The sequence below is a fragment of the Amblyomma mixtum genome, chromosome 5, assembly GCF_055824585.1.
Source record: "Amblyomma mixtum isolate Tamu chromosome 5, ASM5582458v1, whole genome shotgun sequence".
Taxonomy (NCBI): Eukaryota; Metazoa; Arthropoda; class Arachnida; order Ixodida; family Ixodidae; genus Amblyomma; species Amblyomma mixtum.
In genome coordinates, this window is record NC_143016.1 from 3,588,545 (window position 1) to 3,608,037 (window position 19,493).

Genomic DNA, 19,493 nt, shown 5'->3' on the forward strand with positions numbered 1-19,493 from the left:
TCCTATGAACACTTTCATACGCGCGCGCTCTCGGGACACGCCAGCTGCGGTGAGTGGCGCTCTTTCTACCACGCCATTTCAGCACGCGCTGCTACTCCTGAAGGCCACCTTTCTTCCTTAAACCTCATTCTGACTTCTCTGCTTAAGTAAACTACACCGCTAATATTTATTTACTTAGTCATGCTGCTTACCTTCATTTCCGGGTCCCTCCTTCACGGCCATCAACTAAGTCACCCAATTCAACGCTGTCTTATTCTAAGCAATTATTTGAATCTTTAGGTAAGCCAGTACTAGCCAAACTACCCTTGTTCAGAGGACAGAACGAAGCACCGATGATGTTTCAAGACGTACTTGCCTAAACAGCATCTAAAAACACTGTGTATGTCTCGGCGGCTGGAATAAACGGAATGCATGCTTATTAGAGGACATCTCATTCCAGGCACGTCGAAGTTGCCCCGAGGTCTAGCCAGCACCAAGTACTTTGACATAAACACACACCAAAAAGATGCGCTTCTGAAAGATTCGTACCATGTGGGATAAATTTTATCTGTCCACGTGTTAGACAGCAGCATAATTTAAGGCAATGTGTTTTAGAGGGATTCCTCAAGGTGGAGCAAAGTTCTAATAAGGGAAAAATTACTAATTAGTGTCCACTCAAGAGCAGCCGTACGGCTACAAATGGGCCGCCGCGGTGGCTCAGTGGTTATGGTGTTCGGCTGCTGACCCGAAAGACGCGGGTTCGATCCCGGCCGCGGCGGTTGAATTTCTTTGGTGGAGAAATTCTAGAGGCCCGTGTACTGTGCGATGTCAGTGCACGTTAAAGAACCCCAGGTGGTCGAAATTTCCCGAGCCCTCCACTACGGCGTCTATCATAGCCTTAGTCGCTTTGGGACGTTAAACCCCATAAACCAAACCAAACCGAATGCTATACATCTTTAACAGGAGTTTCTGGGTTGAAGAAAATTCGTCCTGGTTCAGGGTTCGAATCCGGGACCACCGCCTATCCTGGGCGGTCGCTCTAGTGAGCTAACCAGAATGGCTGGCAGATGGCAGGACGAGGTCGAATCGATCAACAACTCAAAGCGGTACCGATGTGAGTCCAGTGGGTTTTGGAGGGAATCGCCCGAGGGGGAGTTTATCATCCAGCAAAGCGCAGCCTACAGCTACACAAATTTAATCACGCGCACGTGTCAAAAAATTACAAAGCTAGTGGGAGGGCGGGACTGCATTTTAGAGAGTATATCCGCCAATGAAACCAACTGTCACCTTGACAGCGCTGTAATTCTGCGAACCAATGTCGGAAAACCTGCTTCAGCTGCAACACGATTCCTTGGACTTCGAATGGTTAAAGAAAAGGCTGAGTCTAATGTAACAGTAGAAGCACTAGAAGTCATTTACCATTTCAGCGTGTGTGAAGTGAGCACGAAGTTCACAGTGGTCAGATTTCATATTTTTTCGAACTTGTTATGTTATGCTTTCGAACTTTTTCGAACTGTTATGCTGTTGTAGTTTGTTTTTTCGAAACGCATGTAGCCGCACCAGCAGCAACCGCTCGCGTCGTCTTCATGCCACCGTGCCCGTTGCTCTGCACTGATGTCAGGAAATGCTGCTGGTGTATCGTCAGGGCCCCAGGCTTGGAGACACCAATCGGACGAGTCACAAGTGGCGCTCATGTATTATTGTTTTCTTAGAGGCAGTTATGCTGGTGTACGACGTTACTAATACTTTGAAGTTTCTCTGTAGCAGCCAGTAGAATAGCCTTCGCGAACGATATCTCTCTTCAGTGAAACAGGCCCTTTCGCTCGAGCACGAGTAATAAAATCGTCTGCCTTTGAGGATGATAAGCGCTCCGGATAGATGGCTTTCGTTATTAAATCATTTTGGGGCCAGTGGTTCAGAGGGCTTTGTTCGCGTACATCAGCTGCGGCGACATTGTTCTCTTAATTTATTTGAAAACCTCCGCGTAAATCCGCAAATTTGTTCATTAAATTGTTCGGAGGACACAACCCCACCAGCCACAGCCTGCATTTAAGCTTCCTTCTGAGTTTAAGACACTTTCAACAACCGTCAGGCTTTATTTTCTCCTTTTCCTTTTCAGCGCACTGAAGTTTTCTCATTAGTGTTGCACTTATAAAAATGTGTCTAAAGAAAGCCATTTCTATAAGAGCTCGGAATGCACGCATGATGTGCGATAGTTACATGCGTACGTTACACACACGAGCAGTCGGCGTACTGGCTCTCTAAAAGAAAGAAAGAAAGATGAAAAGAAGGAAAGAAAGAAGGAAGGAAGTAAGTAAGTAAGTAAGTAAGTAAGTAAGTAAGTAAGTAAGTAAGGAAGGAAGGAAGGAAGGAAGGAAGGAAGGAAGGAAAAAAGGAAGGAAGGAAGGAAGGAAGGAAGGAAAGAAGGAAGGAAGGAAGGAAGGAAGGAAGGAAGGAAGGAAGGAAGGAAGGAAGGAAGGAAGGAAGGAAGGAAGGAAGGAAGGAAGGAAGGAAGGAAGGAAGGAAGGAAGCACTAAAAATTACCGGGGGCACTTGAGGAACTTACGCGCGTATAATGCTAAACCATTCCGACTTTATTCCAATTTCTTTCTAGTTGTATTTTAATCAATATCAATTTTATCCTGATTCGATTCAAATTCTATTATATTCCTTTGTAGTTGGATCAGGTTTAAGTACTAGAACTGACGACTATTGGCGAACATTGTGTATTTTCCGCCTGAGGACGTCACACCATTTCGACCAATCGCGAGTTTTGTAACGCGACCACTATTGGGGCGATAACGGGCTTCCGTGCCGATGAGCCATCTAATGTTTTCGCATTAGTAAATAAAAAAGAACATACCAGCACGTGAAAGTGTCGTTTCTCTGATTCGCTTCGTTTGCCAAGGTCTCGAACCGAGTGCCGCCTCGGAGCCCCCGACGACGTTATTACAGGTGGCCTTGAGAATAGCTGACAGCGATTGTGTCTTTTATCGTTTGTGTAAGGCATTGTCTGTAGGATCCACGACACCAAAGTGAACTAATTGGAACTAACCAGTGTCGAAACTTCACACGACATTCTTAGGCGCTCCTGCCATCGATGGAGAGGCGGTGGCAGTACACCCTGTGTTCTTCAGGCTCTTCCACCGCCACAAAACAAACCTGCGTGCAACCAGCGCGAAAGCTTCGAACGTTTCAAGGAGTATCGCTCTCGTCCATAACTTGACCAAACTCATTGTCAAATTGTCGTAGCAGCTTCCAGGCGGAATCCTCCTATTACTACCGGTTCGCGCACTCGCCGCATCTGAATCAACTCGCTTACCTTTGCTCTTTAAGTACTCTAGAACTGCTTGCTGTAAAGTTTCGATGCGCAAACCCTTTATGCCCGAGTTTCGCCCATGGAACTGGCGGCGTCGGATCCCAGCGTTCCAGCGAAGACACGGGCACTATGCTTCTTTGAAGTGTGGCAAGCGCTCTTGTTACTGCATTCATATTCTGAGACTCCGTTTGATCTGATTTCGCCTCTTTGGAATAAACTGAGCCCGACATCACTGCCAGTTCCGGTTCAGAACACGATCTCAGCCAGAATGTTCTTGTATCCCTGTCGTCCAGGCATCCAGCGAGCCCTCGGAGCACCAGGAGTCATGAAGGAAGAAGGACGCGTCACCCAAGCAGCCTCTGGCTGCCACGGCAAGCGGCACGAGATGTGCGAAGGGCCGCCCACACAAGGTCTTCTGCAGTGGCTCAAGGCGCTCGTGGCTGAGCTCGCGCTGTTCGTCAAGATCGTGATGCTCGCCCTTGAGCACTTGTGGGACCGGCACGCCATGTGCCAGTCGCAGGCCAGCATGGAGGGCAAGACGGTCATCGTGACAGGCGCCACCTCCGGTGAGACTTTCTCAAAGAGTCCGCGCTGACCGCAGTCGCAGAGCGGGCATCTCTTCCCGGCCAAGCGGCTGGCTATAACGTGAGCTGCGCATTGGTTCACTGTTCTGCTCCACAGAAGGTAAGAGGGAGAACGTGCAACGGCCGACCTGCAGGGACTGACTTTCATTGTATGGCAGATATAGCGCCAATCTACACGGAAAAACGGCGCTTCTGCTGAATGAAACCACAGAGTCCTGTTAGATTAAGTAATTAGCGTCCATGCCATAAAATCTTCCATTTTTACCTGGTATAGATATGGCTTCGATAAAATCGAAAAACATGTACGACCTCTATTCTGAAAATTTTAGTAAGTAAGCTCTGCAAAGTTAATTCTTCCTTGCCCACGAGTGAGATGTAAACGAGGGCGGAGATCGGAGACTTCGTTTCCCCAGTAAGCAACACAGCCAGCTTTTTGCAAAGAATAAAGCTCTAAGATGTCCTTCACGGAGGGAAATTGATCAGTGCAGCGTAGCTTCTCGTATCCGCTAGTATTTCTGTTTAGTGCTTTTTTTTATTACCGAAACTAGAAAACGGGTCCTATTATAACTCGCCGGAATTGGCCTAAATTTGAGAATCTCACAAACTGGAGTAAGGGCCGTCTTCTTCAATCGGCAAAAGCAAAGTGTCAGTAGCGGTAGCTTACCCTGCGTTCGGGCTAATACAGCGTTGTACAAAATTTAAGCAATAATGAGCACGAGATCGGAAGCCGCATCGCACGTATGTGCACTAGCACACACCGACAATAAGAGCTTTAAATATGTTTCATTTGCCACTGGAGACCTGAAAGCCCCTCGCATCACGCAGAGAGTGAGAGAGAGAGACCCGTGCAGGGCTCACGCCGCGTTGCTGGAGAGCGTTTATGGCCCCGTAGCATTCGATTATAGCGCGAGCCAACTTCGCACATAGCGAAGGACGAACGCCGGTTGCTATTGGAGCCAAAATACATGCAGTTTCTCTAATAATTTTCGCCTGGGAGAACGCAGGAAAACCGTACGAACCTTGTATGCTGCTCACCCGGTGCGTCATTTCGTTGAAACGAGGAAGTCCTTGATTAAACATCGAGAAAAGCGACCACCAGAAACGCATACGATAACACGTCATCGTCCCTGGAGGCTTACTGAAATGAGCGGAGCCAACTGGCTTCGCTCATTTTACCTTGCGTCCAAAGCCAGTGCTGTTTTGTCGTATGTGGACTGTGAAAAGAATCCTACCATTTTGTGTTCAGGACGCGGCTCCTAAGCGTGGCATCAAATAAAGCGCAAAATAGAGAAGCGAAGGCTCACAATTTGAATCAAGGAACAAAAAGAGCCTGTCGGCAAGACACAGAGAAAACAGAAATGCCGAGGTTGTTGTTGTTGTTGTCGTCGTCATCTATTGAACTGTCCTGACTAGCAGCCGCATGATTTTTGTCGTTTACCATGCGTAACCATGCTCACTCGACAGAAGGTGACCAAGCAATGAAAGCAAACACTGATCTACAGTTTTAAAAGCGTACATGACAGTTAATTTTGAAGCAGCGCAATCAAGCAAATACTGCAGCAGACATCCTAGTTCTGCAATAGTATGTGAGTGTTTATAGTCATATATCTTTAGCGCAAAAGGACAAAGACGACAGAACGACGATGAACACGGGAGCGAGCCCCTTGATCGTCGTCGTTCTGTCGTCCTTGCCCTTTTGAAATAAAGACAGGAGCATAAATGAGCATTACCAGCTATCCTAACACAACATTTTTGACGATATTGTATGTGGTTCCTAGTTTCACGTACTGTCTTAGCCCAAAGTGAGCAGGCAACGGGGTTTGCTTCTCAGCTCTATTGTGGAGCCCTTATGGCGCACTTAAAGGACAGAATGTCGCGAAAGGCGAAGACTTGGTTTTCCTTAGTTTACGAGAATTTAAAGTTTACCTTGAGCAGCTACATGGCTAAGAAACAAACCCCATTTCCTGGTTACTTTTGGCAAAGTTGGTACTTTTTTATGTACATTTTCAGCAGTGCGCATTTTTGAAAAGGACAAAAGCAGGCACTTTTTTTGCTAAAAAAATACATGAAATTTTCACCTCTGGTGTCCCCTTGGAAGAAAGACCGTGTCTATAGCCGATCTAACCCCACCCGCATGAGTGTTGCGCGAGCTATGCCGCTACGTAAAACAACATACTTTCCTCCATGGCCCGCTTCTTTCTCCGCTCCCTAATTTTCCTTTAAGGACGAAATTTTAGATGAACTGGTTACTTAAAAAACAGCTTCAAACTTTCAAGCACAAAAGTTTGCGTCCGAAAGAAAGCTAGATTTTACGGAATAATTTATGTCCACAGATCTAGAAAAAGGCTGCTCGGATAACAAGCGTGAATCATTGGTAGACAGAGCATGTGAGGTGGTCATTTGTGAATGCAGACATGCCGGTATGATCGCATTAAAAAAAAAAAACTCCATCCGCTTCCTCGAGAACTCCGCAACTCTGTTCTTGTCTTTCTCGATCGTAAAGGGACAATGCAGATTTAGCACAGCTTCGTTGCTAATAACGCACTTTTTTTTCCATGATGCATGTCTTCAATACATTCTTGGCGTGCGCTTTTTCGGCTGGTGATTCCAGTGCTGCCGTCATGACTGAAGAAGAAAGAAATCACATGTACCCGGGAGCAGCTTGCGAGCTGAGCTACTTCCATTTGCGTTTCTTTCATATTAGTGTGAAAGCCCTACTTCACGAGGTCGAATTGGCTCACCGGTTTGTGTGATGTTTGAGCTTGAGGGCGACCTTCGGCAAACCATAAATAAATAAATAAATATTGCCGCCACTGGGATTTGAAGCCTCGGTGGCGCGAAATAACAGCTTCGCCTCATGTTAAACTGCTACACACTCTCGCGCTGTGCATTGCACATCGTCTTCTTCATACATTGCTTTCATTTTGAAACAACAAAATTAAGGCAGAAGCAAAGTGAGAACTGCTGAAAACACTTTATTTAGTAGTGCTCGCTAGAAAGGAGAAGAGTCTAAGACAGCACTCATCTCCATTAAAAAAGAAAATCTCCGAAAAGCATGCAAAATGTGTGCGGCTTTTGTTAATCCCAAAGCGACTCAGGCTATGAGGGACACCGTAGTGAAGGGCTACGGAAATTCCGACAACCTGGGGTTCTTTCGCATGCACTGACATTGCACTAGCGATCATACCGGCATGTCTGCCATCACAAATGACCACCTCACATGCTCTGTCTCCCAATGCTAAACTGCTACACACTCTCGCGCTGTGCATTGCACATCGTCTTCTTCATCAACTAGTACAACTATCCAACTAGTATTCGCGTTTTGAGCTATGCGGCTACATTGGCACCGAGATATGCGCTGCACCCGTTCGCGTACGTGAACAATGCTGTGGCAGAAACATGGCACTACAGCAATACGCGTTGACGTTGGCAACATTGCTGCAGAAACGCGACACTGGAACATACTCTCCGGCATATAACATTGAATAAATTGGCATTGACGATGGAAAAACTCAAGACAAGCATAACTGGATCCCTCAAGCGCACTTTCAGGTGCGCGGTGATGGTGTCCGCCTGCGAATAACTGTGATTTCGAGCAATATTTCGTGCTTAGCAATGTTAAATTGTCATTCAGTATTTTCCAGAAACATTTGCGACGTTCTCAGGCGCTAAAAGTAGCCAATCGGTCGCTTGACGAGGACAAAGGGACCACGGTGAGGCGGCAAAGGTTGCGACACATTGACTGCACAAGCATAATTGGAGAATTCAAATCACGCAAAACATCTTGCATGCATAATTGCAGTGAATGTTGGCCATTAATAATAGAATAGTGCATCATACAGGGAAGAGTGGAAAGCACCATCATAAAAAGAATAATAAACGCCAGCCTGTATTCGGTTGATTATAACTTAAAGTTATTATATGCAGCGAGGTAACCTATTGAATGCTGAGCAGCCATTCCAACCACCGTTCTCGGAAGAGTTAATAGATATGCATCGAGCAGCCCCACTGTATGCTATCGCGAAGGCTCACGAGCTTTCTCCCGCCCAGGAGTCGGCAAGGAGACGGCGAAGGAGCTGGCCCGGAGGAAAGCGCGCGTCATCATCGGCTGCCGCAACCTGAAGAAGGCCAAGGTCGTGGCGCAGGAGATCTTCGACGAGACCAAGCAGCCGGTGGTCGTCAAACACCTCGACATGAGCTCGCTGGAATCTGTCCGGCAGTTCTGCGACGACGTCATTAAGACGGAGGACAGGCTAGACGTGCTCATCAACAACGCCGGCGCCATCGGAAGTAAGCGCAGGGGCAGCCTTCTTTGTGTTTGCCACCAGCTGTCATAACTATGTTGGCGCGGCCCCAGCGATATCCTTCGGGAGGAGAATCACATCCTGTTAACTGTCACTGTGGAGCAGAGCTGAAAGCAAATGGAAAGCTTGAGTGTGAAAAACCAAAATTCCAGATAATTTTTTCCTGAATTCATGCAACTCAGGTGCGCTAGCACGTTTGTCCTTGTTAAGCTTTCTTTATCTTCGTACGACCACTTTCACGTATCACTTCACCTTGGCTCTGCCTACACGCCCATATATGCGGAATCTGTCATTACATTCAGAGATCCCTGGGAGTCCTCAGACCACTCTTGGCGCAGTAGTGCAGCGGTTAAGCGATGTACCACTGCACCGATAGGGCTGTTTCAAACACAGCCACCGGTGGAGCTTGTGAGACCCAGGTTGCTCGCCCCCCTTATAAAAATAATCTATAGACAATCTATAGACTTCTCATAGACTCCATTGCCTTCCTACAGATATTGTTTGTCTATTAATAGTCTGTAGACTGTCTATAGACAAAAGTCTACTAAAAGTATATGGTCTTAGAACTATAGATTGTCTATAGAGTGTCTATAGGATTTATATTGCCTATAGACAGTTCCCGAGGGTTCGTCTATAGATAGTCTAGAGACTTTATAGACAGAAGTCTATGGACAGTTTATAGACTGTCTCAACAAATTTTTGTAAGGGCCCGAGCAACCCCTCGCGCCCAAATTATTAATTTAACTACAGCCACTAGCGTCCAGTCATTAATTTAACTGTCACCTGCCACGTTGGGCAGGTTATGAAGACGTCACAAGGTCACGTGACCTAGGCGGCAGGTGGGCCACCTGCTTGCTGCTTTACCACACGCAACCCATTTGCCCGTCACCTTCTTTTCGTCTTCTCTCTTCCCCTGCTGCATTTTTTTCTTCTCTGAAATTGAAGAAGGCATTTCCTCCTCTCTACTTTGTCACCTGCCAGCCGGGGTAGGTGAGCGACCCACCTAGTGCTAGCGCACTCAACTGCCAACCGTGTCAGTTGGCAGCTGGTAGGGGGAGGCTTCATCCTCAGACAGGACGGTTTTTTCACTAGCCAGGCACTTAGTGCTAGCGCACCCATTAAAGACAGCGCAGCGATCTGTGAAAACGGAAGTAATAGCGCTCTGGGATGATTCGAGAGAGAAACTGGGCTGCGTTAAGACCAAACTCGACTTAATGACCAGTTAACTGCGACAGCTGGTCCGTTCATGAGCCTGTTCGGAAGAAAAGTCACTTTGTTGCTTAACAGTTGGAATGATTTGTGCCACCTGTCTAACTCACCATCATCATGCTGGTGTTGACGTCAGGTGTCATAAATTTGATTGGTTGAAATGTCCACGTGTAATTATCTTCTGGTTGGCTTTGGGACGAAAGTGCACCAGCGGTAGCGATACGAAGGTTTTCTAAACGCTGAACATGCAAGCGCTTGAACCTTTACTTTTTTTTAGCAACAAAAAATCACGCCTGACGCCGCCACAGTGTACCTGTGGTAAAGGCTGGTGTCGGCGGCACCTGCTCTTCATTTTTCGCTCTTCTGTGGCGGATACACTTGAAATAGAAAGGAGTAAAAAAGGGAGTAAGCCGTCTTCTAGCGCATTCCCTTCTGTAAAAGGGAGTGCGCCAGAGGACAGCTTACTCCCTTTTTTTACTCCCATATAGGTGTATTCGTGTTTCGAGGCATAAGAGCTCCGCGTGAAGGGCAAGTCCCTCTTTGTAATTAAAGATTGGTGGTCCGTCGATCTATGCCACGCTTGGTGTCCGTTTAAGAGGAGAGAATGGACTCGGGCTGGACAACTAATGCGGAACAGAGGTGAAGAACAGTCTGTCAGGGCAGGAGGCTGGTTTGCGAGAGAAGGAAGCATCGACGGAGCAACAGGGGGAAGGTGCTGCGCATGAAGCGCCGGACAGAGCTAATTGCAAACCATTAGCAGGGGTCATTTTGCGGCCGTAATCAGCAAACGGTGATGACTGAACTCTGCAGTCGTGGAAATTATGGAGCTCGAAGTTCAAAGTCGTCACTTCGGGCCTTTTCACTTGATAACACTGGGAAAATTTCAGGCAGAAGTGTAGTTGGCCAAACGGCTCTGACGCTAGCCCCAGTCAGTGCCCTGATGCGCATTATTCAGTGCTCATTTCCATGCTACTGAGGACGCTAGAGTCAGGGAACCTAAATATTCATAACCAGTCAGAAATCTCAATCATACCCAGCGCTTGTGGGCGTCCCACCAATTGTGTAACCTGGCGCCATTAAATGGCGACCGCTTCGTGAAGCCTTGTTGCTTTGTTGCTTGTTTTACAAGGAGGGGACCGGGCTTGCTTTGCCCACCGTATTAAACTCATTCGATTATCCATGCACATGCCAGAAGAGCATTTGTGCAGCTCCACTGCGCTGACGCACATGGCAGTCCTCTTTCTCCTTTAATGCCGGTTTATTACTCACTCGTACCACTATTAGCATTGCAGAATGGAAAGCCACCATTTGCATAGTTTCGTTTTGCAGCTATAGCTGTTGCAAAACGGCTGGCGAAAATGAATTCCAGCCCGATATGCGCAGCGACCCCTTGCGCAGCGCAGGCATGTGGGAGAGAACAAGCACTGCAGAGGCTTGAGTAAAGGGCGAGAGGATAGCCAGATGTGCACGATGTGACGGCGCAGCGAAGGAGAGGAGAAGCGCAGCGTCAGGAAAGAGGGAAAGCGCGGCCCAGAACGGAAGGCTACATCAACTCAAAAGAAGAGCGAGCAGACGAATCCGTCATGCACCACCCGATTGTGATGCGCCTCCGTCCTACGCCGTGTCGAAACCTGCGCCGGCGACCGTGCAAACGGAACGACTGGAGCGAGGACGAAAGCGGCAAACTCGAGAGAAGCGAGTCCGAACTATCGCTGCTGTTCGTTCTACCACGTACTCGAGGCTGCTTGCGCAAAAATGAAAAACAAAAACATGGAAGTTTTCTTAACCACATTCTTAAAGATGCTTGGTTTGTAGGTTTATCAGGTTTAACGTCCCAAAGCAACTCAGGCTATGAGAGACGCCGTAGTGGGGGGCTCTGGAAATTTTGACCACATTCTTATAGAATAAAACGTGATAGCTTGTATAGTTGCCTGCTATGGTGTCTAGAATGAGTGTCTATAATGTCCTTCTTGTGATGTTCCCGCCACAGCTCCGGTTGAAACCGCTTCCACTGTAGAATGTTCCAGTGCCTTCCAGTGCCTTCCATTGAATTATTATATCGGATTATACTAACCCAATCTACGAATCCACCTTAAGCCACTTTTTGGTGTGGACCTACTTCTAAAATTTCGGGGGTCCTCACATTTTCTACTTTGGCGGTGCCCTATGATTGGTCTACTAGTGGTCACGCGACGCTGATGACGTCACGGACCTCTCAATCGCATTCATAGATATCCGAGAGTCTTCATACCACTACTGGCGCAGTGATGCAGCGGTTAAGCGATGTGTCACTGCCCGGCAGATGGCTGTTTAAAACACAATCACCGGTGGGACTTCAGACCTATATTGCTCTTGACAAGCTCCCGTAAGGATCGTGCGCAATGCCACGATGGGCAGGTAGCAACTACGTTGAATTTACTTTAATTAATTTTATTACAAAGTACCGCGGGTGACAAGTAGCTCCCAACCCGGTCGGCAGGTTGCCTCGTGCTATGACGGCCAAGTTATGATGACGTCGCAAAGTCATGTGACCTCTCTGGGCTGATAGTTAATTTAACTGCCACCTGCCGCGCTGGGCGGTTAGCTTACAATTCGGTGGGCAGTTTGTGGTGACGTCGCAATGTCGTGTGACTCTCTCTCGACCAATCGCGGAATTTCGGGGTAGAGAAGTCGGAAATTTTTCTGTAAGACGACAATGTAAATACTATGGCATTAAAAAGCGGAATTGGACTAAGTTACTGACCTCTGTTCACTTAGGGCAGCTCAAAGTCGCCTGCTTACTCCTAGCTAACCTACGCCACAGCTGAGAGCAGTTAATGTGTTCAGGGAGCACTGCGGACTTCAGTGTCGCTGAAAGAGAATACAGACTGGCTTGATGTCTCTTGTTGCTTTCGCTGAGCAGCCTAAACCAACTTGAAGCTCAATTTGCGCCCCGAGCATTTCAGTGACGACGCCTATTTGTCCGCAACGCAGTCTTCAAGAAGAAAAAAAAATATCGTGCGTTAACCACTTGAATCAAAAACATTTAGGCTTAGTAGTGTGATTAAGCTCAGAAATGGTGTGTACTCTAAATATAAAAGGAGGCGCAAAGTATCAAGTGCGATAGTTATGTGCTTTCTACGCTCCTCTCGCTTCAAGGATCAACTAACTTAACAGGGACTGCCGATTACATGGGCCAGCTGGGAAGCGTCAAGTCATCTTCTCCTAACGAAAACAACAAAAACAACCACGTGACACCTCATCATTTGTTCGCTTCTTTTCATTTCATCCTTCCTTCCTCCAGCCATTTTTCTCTGCGCAGAATTTGGTATTAATGGCGTCATGATAACGTCACATTCCTTTCTCTTTCTTAAAGGTTCGAAAAAGGTGGATTTTACTGAAGACGGCTTCGAGGAAATTTTTCAAGCAAACTATTTGGCTCCTTTTCTGCTCACTGTTCTTCTTGTGGGTAAGCACTGTTTTGTGTACAAGTTTCTTAGCAAAGAAAATACATACTGATAGCACGTTACCGCGTCGGCAGTGTGATCTGATGGCACTAATCATTTTATCTGCTCATGGTAATACATATTCCATGGCTTTAGGTTTAATAGTAGAATTCAAAGCAGTCGAGGGAGGAGGGAAAACTTAATATGATAAAGGATGAAGAGCTACAGCGGAGGAATGCCTTGCAGAGAGAGGCAGATTTAGTCACTGTACTGGTGAAGCACCAGTGTAGAGATCGGTGGGTCTAATATCATGGTGAACAAAATACGGCACGGGCTTCTCAGGAAAGATAAAACCATGCTGTACGCCTTTAATATTGATGAAAAAATGGTGAACAGTTATGCAATTTTCGCGCATTTCCATCTTGTATATCAAGCTGGCTCCCTCGTTCACGAGGTGCCTATATTGTAAGGAGAACACACCAGAAAGTTAGGTACCAAGCATTGAAAAGAAAATGAAACTATTGCACGTGTATCGCAGGACGACAGCGGGGATTTGTATCGTTTACGCTCACTCATAGCTCCATGGCTGTGAGCACCAGAATTCTTCCCTCTTTTGTTTTTTTTTTGCGTTTTTCTCCTCACCGCACTCTCGTTGTGCCGTGTTATATAAAGCAAACTGGAAAAGCCTAGCGGTAGTCAGTGTGCGATGGATCCATCCGTTTAAGTGCATGGGCTGGAAACATTAGTTGCGAATGCTCTTTCTCGCATAGTACTGAGAGAAAGGTTTGGAATTGGCCATTTCCTATCCCGGTATAACGAAGTTTAGAAGGTCATTTCTTAAGTGTGGCCATGCGATCTTCAAAGGCGACTTACAGATTCTGTCGTTTTAAAGAAGTGCTTTATGCGTGATCGCTGTTATCGCGACCATTACCTTCTATATACTCGCTCTTAGCAGTAACTACTGAGACTGACCGCGCTATCCAACCCTGAACACCATCGATACGCAACTAGAGCTATCCGGCAGTTGGTGTGAGTGGTCGGTGGGCAACTGCTTAAGTGTCGCCATATGCTGATGTTTAGCTTACCTTATTCGCTCCTTCTCTAGCATCAAGCAGTAATCTGTAGCCCATAGCGCAACTGCACTTCCAAAACCTACATCGCTGAAGCTCGGTCAGGCTATCCTGTCCACAGTACTTAAATCAAATTATATGCTGTGTCTCTCGTAAGATTGAGATAAGAAGGCATGAAGGAGCTCTAAGAAGGCAGCTGCCAGTGGTTGACCTCGAAAAATATTATAGACTGCGTTGTATTATCTTTAATCGAGGATGAAATTGAAAGACACTTTGATACAATATAACAGAAAAGAAAAAAAAGCGATTACAAACTTTTTGCTCCTTAGCGCACACCTCAAAGGAAAAAGAAATGACAAAACGTTCGCGGATGCTGGGGAATTTCTGTTTACCGCTTCAGCTACACATTGCAGGTTTCAGCACTTTCGGTCAAGGCTCTGGTTGTAGGATGTGACGTACGTCGTAGGTCACACGAATGGTATTGCGAGAAGAGTAGCCGTGACCAAGGATTTCAAAATGGGGTCGCTGGCAATATGTGAAGGCCGCGCCCATTCACTGGTCGTTCGCAGACCTGCTGAAGAAGAGCTCGCCGAGCCGAGTGATCAACGTGGCCTCCGACTACCACCGCCTGGGCGATGTGAGCAAGATAGAGGACAAGGCGCGGGGCATCAACCTTGTCTCCAACCCGACAGCCATCTACGGCAACGCCAAGCTGGCTCTGTGCATGGCCACCATTGCTCTGGCCGACAGACTCCGAGGCACCGGTAATGCGGCCTGCGTAACCTGGCAAAACACCTTATCCGCACGCATTCCTGTGCTCCTTCACTGGAAACAGAACGCCTCCACTGGCCTGTCTTCTGCGTGCCCGTTCAGTGACGCATCTGGGGAAGGGAAGCAATCAGGGCGCGAGATTAGCTGTTGAACGAATGCTTGGCCGCAGTGGGCGTAATACCACTCTCTCAATAATGCACTGCCCTACAACTTCCAGTTTCGCCTTACAGATTTTTAAATGGCGATTTTGGCTCGAAAGCATCTAAGAGATATAACCTTAAATGTAACTCACAGCCATGGGGATGGTGAATGATCTGCATGCTTTTGGTTCTTCTGAAAGTTTGTCTGAGTCTGTTCTTCCACCGTGGTCCGAAGTGTCCTCTTACGCGTTCAAAAACGTTGCGCCAACCTAACCACCACACAGCTTTCATTTTTTTCTTTCCTTATTACCGGACACGACACATAACAGGAACAGTGAACCTACAAACAGCAAAAAAAAAAAAAACGTGCCAACACTTTTTCTTTATCGCCTGCTTACATAGCACCACGAGATGCGTCTGCGGAAGGGATTAAGCACTTTTAATGGAGCTCTTATCCATTCTCAGGAATTTTTTCTCATTTTTCATTATGTGGCACAGCTTAACCGGAAGCTGCTAGCGTGCGCCTCGATTCACAAGCGCTTTGCACCACTTGACTCTATGGAAGGATATTTGCACCAATTTTGTGGGCGCGAAGCGCACGTTCATCGAGAGACATTAGGGAAGCTGTGGGACAGTATTGTTGAGAGAACGGAATCACACCGCGCCTTGAGGCCTCTAGCGCGCTGAATGTGAATTCCGCCGAATCTCGGTTTGTTTCCCTCTCCCTCTGTCCCCCTCTTTTGCTACGATGTGGCCAGCAGCTTGCTCTCTTCTCTTCCCTTCCAGGGCAATGTGGGAGCGGTTATTCACTGTTCTCCTCGAAACGATAATTGCTACAACTGCATAACTTCCCAAAAGTCGCAAAGAACAACAAGGAATTCAAAGAAACATTGACAGCTGACGAAAGTGTGTTTCAGAGCCATAGCCTTCCTTACTAAGGGGGTATGCTACGCACACACATAAAAAATAAAACCTCAGTATACACAGTTTTCCTTTGTACTCGATGCAGATTCCACAGCTCGAAGCTTCAATGTTACTCTTCTTTCTTTTCTTTTGTGAGCCGGTCCTCACCTAGTAGCCCTTGGTTTCAAGTCGTCCTAGGTATTTTTCTCACAGTGCACTGCTTCGGCGACTCTTAATTGTGGGGACCTGCAGCCACTTTCGTTCCTTCAAGACAGCATACGCAATAACAGCGGACGCCCGCCGCCTATCGCGATCTTGCTCAACCTAGTGACAAACCTTGGAAAACCATGCGGCAGCCCACCTTTCCAGATAAGTAATGCGAACATTAAACGAGCATGATTTATTGTCATCGCGCCAGCTTGGCTCGCGCAACACTTTAAAGGCGTTTATTGGTCAGCTTAAATTCCAGAAATGTTTTCCCCCAGTCGCATAGCAAAGAACCACTATAGGTTTACCGTTTCACTAATCTCGGTTATTCTCGTGAACACAAAAACGGTTGTTTTTAGGAATGTATACACGCCAAAGATCTTCGACTAGGCGCTTCTGGGGAACTGAAGAGACAGTACAGGGTTGCTATTGGGCTAAGGGGACCAACGCAGTTCGGTAGCGGCTGATCCGTTGAGAAATTTTTCCCTGGGCGTTCTTTCGTGCTCAATTCGAGGCAGCGCTACAAGCGACCATTTCTTCGTTGCCGCAGGCGTGACTGTCAACTCCCTCCACCCCGGTGCCGTCAAGACGCACATAGTGGACGAAGGACCAGGCCTGCGGAAGCTCCTCTTCGAGCTGGTCTTGTCCGTCAAAGGCAAGGTGAGCAGCCGACGGCGCACGCCTCTCTTTTTCTCAAGGGATGCACTAATGAACCGAGCGCCCGGTAATGGATTTATTTCAAACCAGGAAGGAGAGACGGTGAGAACGAAAAGCTTCTTCTGGGTTACTATGCTTCCTCGTGAGAGAACTGTGGCGGTTTGATCCTTGTCTTTTGCTCTGCCTTGTTTTGGCATCATGGGAAATGATAAGAAAAGATAACGGGGCCACTGTCAGATACAACATAAGAATGAAACGGCTTTTCCTCTCCAAAGCACCCCCTTCCAGCCTATGGTGTCCACCGATTCTCAAGAACCTGAAAGCGTGACAATGCAAGCAGCGGCGTGACAATGCAGATGCAGTGAGGGGACTATCCCGTATCATCTGCCACTCCATGCATTGTCGCTCTAGCAGGCTCATGAGAATCAGCCGACGCCGTTGGCTTGAAGACATCCTATGACAGGGAAAATCCGCTTCGTTCTTGAGTCGTATCCAAATATATAGTGTGCTTTGATTCAGAATCATTTCGCTATTACTGCTACCTTCAGTCGGCCTTTGAAAGGTGGTCTCTCTTGACAGGCATTTCTACAGCGAAGCTGTCAGCAGCTCACTTGTGGCGTGAGCGGTTCCATTGGCGTAACACAGCACGTGACTGTGACGTGGCGTCTCGAGACTGATCAGATTCGAGACCCCTCACATGACATGACGTCAAGTGACCGATGTTGTCACCGTCTGGGGCTGGAGTCTTATCGTGCATGACCGTGTGTTGCGGCTAAATTTGTGATTGCGGTTTAATGGGGTGGTTGTGAAGATAGTTTATTACAGGGGTGTAGGGGTTCAATGTACGCGGACGATGCCGTGAGGACGACACGGTCTCGCAGAACGACGCCTCAATACCTATCGTTGTGAAATAACTTTTTCATTCAATCGCAGCAATCATCCAGAACAGCTGCGCTGCAATAACTCATCACCAATACAGTAATCGTCCAGTGGGTTTTCTTTTTATTTTTTTTTTCGTTACCTCCTCTGGTCCTCGAACTGCAGATGCTAGCCACGAGTGTAAAATGGTTCAAAGCCCAGAAGAGTTTTTGGTGGTACTACCTACAATACAGTGTGACCACCGCGGCTCCAAGATTGCACATCTTTCATCTGTCACTGGAATACTGAGCCATCAGGACTAGTAACCATCGTGCTTTATGGAACACTCAAAGCGTCGCCGCGTAGGCAATCGGCAGCCGGTCAACCTGATAAGGGCCCCAGACTGTACTTTCATCTCTTTATCCTGAGATATTTCCCGATTGTTTCCTGCTTAATGGAAGAGCAAGCTCGAAGCACCGCGATCATTTTTTCCTTGCTTTCTTTCTTTCTTTCTTTCCTTCTCTCTTTCTTTCCTTCTTTCTTTCTTTCTTTCTTTCTTTCCTCCTTCCTTCCTCTCTTTCCATCCTCCCTTCCTTTCTTCCTTCCTTACTTCCCTCCCTCCTTCCTTTCTTCCTTCCTTCCTTCTTTCCTTCCTTCTTTCCTTCCTGGAAGAGCAAGCTCGAAGCACCGCGATCACTTTTCCCTCTCTTTCTTTCTTTCTTTCTTTCCTTCTTTCTTTCTTTCTTTCTTTCTTCCTTTCTTTCCTTCTTTCTTTCTTTCTTTCTTCTTCGTTTCTTTCCTTCCTTCTTCGTTTCTTTCTTTCTTCCTTTCTTTTTTCTTTCTTTCCTTCTTTCTTTCTTTCTTCCTTCCTTCCTTTCTTACTTTCTTTCTTTCTTTCCATCCTACTTTCCTTTCTTCCTTCCTTCCCTCCCTCTTTCCTTTCTTCCTTCCTTCCTTCCTTTCTTTGTTTCCTTCCTGGAAGAGCAAGCTCGAAGCACCGCGATCACTTTTTCCTTTATTTCTTTCTTTCTTCCTTTCTTCCTTCCTTCCCTCTCTCCTTCCTTCCTTCCTTCCTTTGCATTTCTTCGTTGCAAAATGGATGGAACATAAGGAAGGGATGGACGTGAAAGATGATGAGCTCGTTAGCACGCTGTTAGCAGATGAGCGGTTTTGAGGTGCGGCTGTCTTCCAGAGATGCGTTTCCGTGCGCTGTGCTGCATGGAATCAAATTCTCGGAGGATGTTTTATACGTTACGATAAAGAAGAGCTCATCAGACATGCGTTGCCCCAGCCCACTGCATAACGGCCACTACTCTTCACTGTTCGCAGACGCCGCTGCAAGGGGCGCAGACATCCGTGCTGCTCGCCGTCGACCCGGACCTGGAAACGACGACGGGGGAGTTCTTCGAGAACTGCGCCCCGGCTGAGCCGAGGTACCGCAGCCCGTACCTCGCTGACCACAACTTGGCAGACCAAGTTTTCCGCTCGTCCTTGAAGGTCCTCGATTGTCACTGGCTTGACGTCGAAACGCCTGCAGTGGTGAAGTCATGATTCCGGCTCATTGGTCTGCGAAACTTCCGTCTTGTGACATCGCCCCATAAGTTCCAGCTTGGCTCCTTGTGGACTCATTTTTGCTTTTTTTTGTTACATGTATATAGGTAGCTTAGAAGTCACAATAAATTAAGTTTCATTGTTTTTCAGTGTTCACAATCACCGTAGGTGAGGAGAAAGACAGCGCTTATATAAACACCGATGTTAAGAAGGTGACAATTTTAGCACCATTCCTGCTGTGGGGCTCGCATCTTTCCTTCCTGGATGCTACCGGCACATGCTCTGCCCATATGCTGCTCTAATGAAATATAAAATTTGTGCCACATATTCAGGTAAGTTTTTTTTTTCCCTTATATAGCTACTTTGATAAAAGAGGAGGAGGAAAAATCTTTATTTTCAAGGATGACAGTTCGGCTTACGTTGTGAAAGTGTCGACGTAAAAGGATCGAGAAAGAGCAGGTTACATTCGGCCTACTTCGCACGAACTCCAACAGGCAGAGAAGCATGCTTTACCTC

The 19,493-nt window shown here is 47.1% G+C and overlaps 1 protein-coding gene across 2 annotated transcripts; it reads left to right on the forward strand.

Annotated features, from left to right (window-relative positions):
* On the forward strand, window positions 1-19,121 carry LOC149341152 (retinol dehydrogenase 14-like). Of its 2 annotated transcripts, none has more exons than XM_089543041.1 (7): window positions 1-49; window positions 3,592-3,864; window positions 7,933-8,172; window positions 12,751-12,843; window positions 14,460-14,654; window positions 16,462-16,571; window positions 18,756-19,121. In XM_089543041.1, the coding sequence occupies exons 2-7, from the start codon at window positions 3,624-3,626 to the stop codon at window positions 18,975-18,977; spliced, it is 1,101 nt and encodes a 366-aa protein (XP_089399167.1). In that variant the 5' UTR covers window positions 1-49; window positions 3,592-3,623; the 3' UTR covers window positions 18,978-19,121. The 2 variants fall into 2 exon arrangements, with proteins under 2 accessions (XP_089399167.1, XP_089399169.1); XM_089543043.1 differs by lacking the exon at window positions 1-49 and adding an exon at window positions 3,109-3,264.
* The last annotated feature ends 372 nt before the right edge of the window (window positions 19,122-19,493 follow it).

Excerpts from the sequence above, each read along its gene's own strand:
- LOC149341152 (XM_089543041.1), top strand. The coding sequence starts at position 3,624 with ATGAAGGAAGAAGGACGCGTCACCCAAGCAGCCTCTGGCTGCCACGGC. Across the intron at positions 12,844-14,459 it reads GCTCACTGTTCTTCTTGTGG|ACCTGCTGAAGAAGAGCTCG; the intron begins GTAAGCACTGTT and ends GGTCGTTCGCAG. Across the intron at positions 16,572-18,755 it reads TCTTGTCCGTCAAAGGCAAG|ACGCCGCTGCAAGGGGCGCA; the intron begins GTGAGCAGCCGA and ends CACTGTTCGCAG.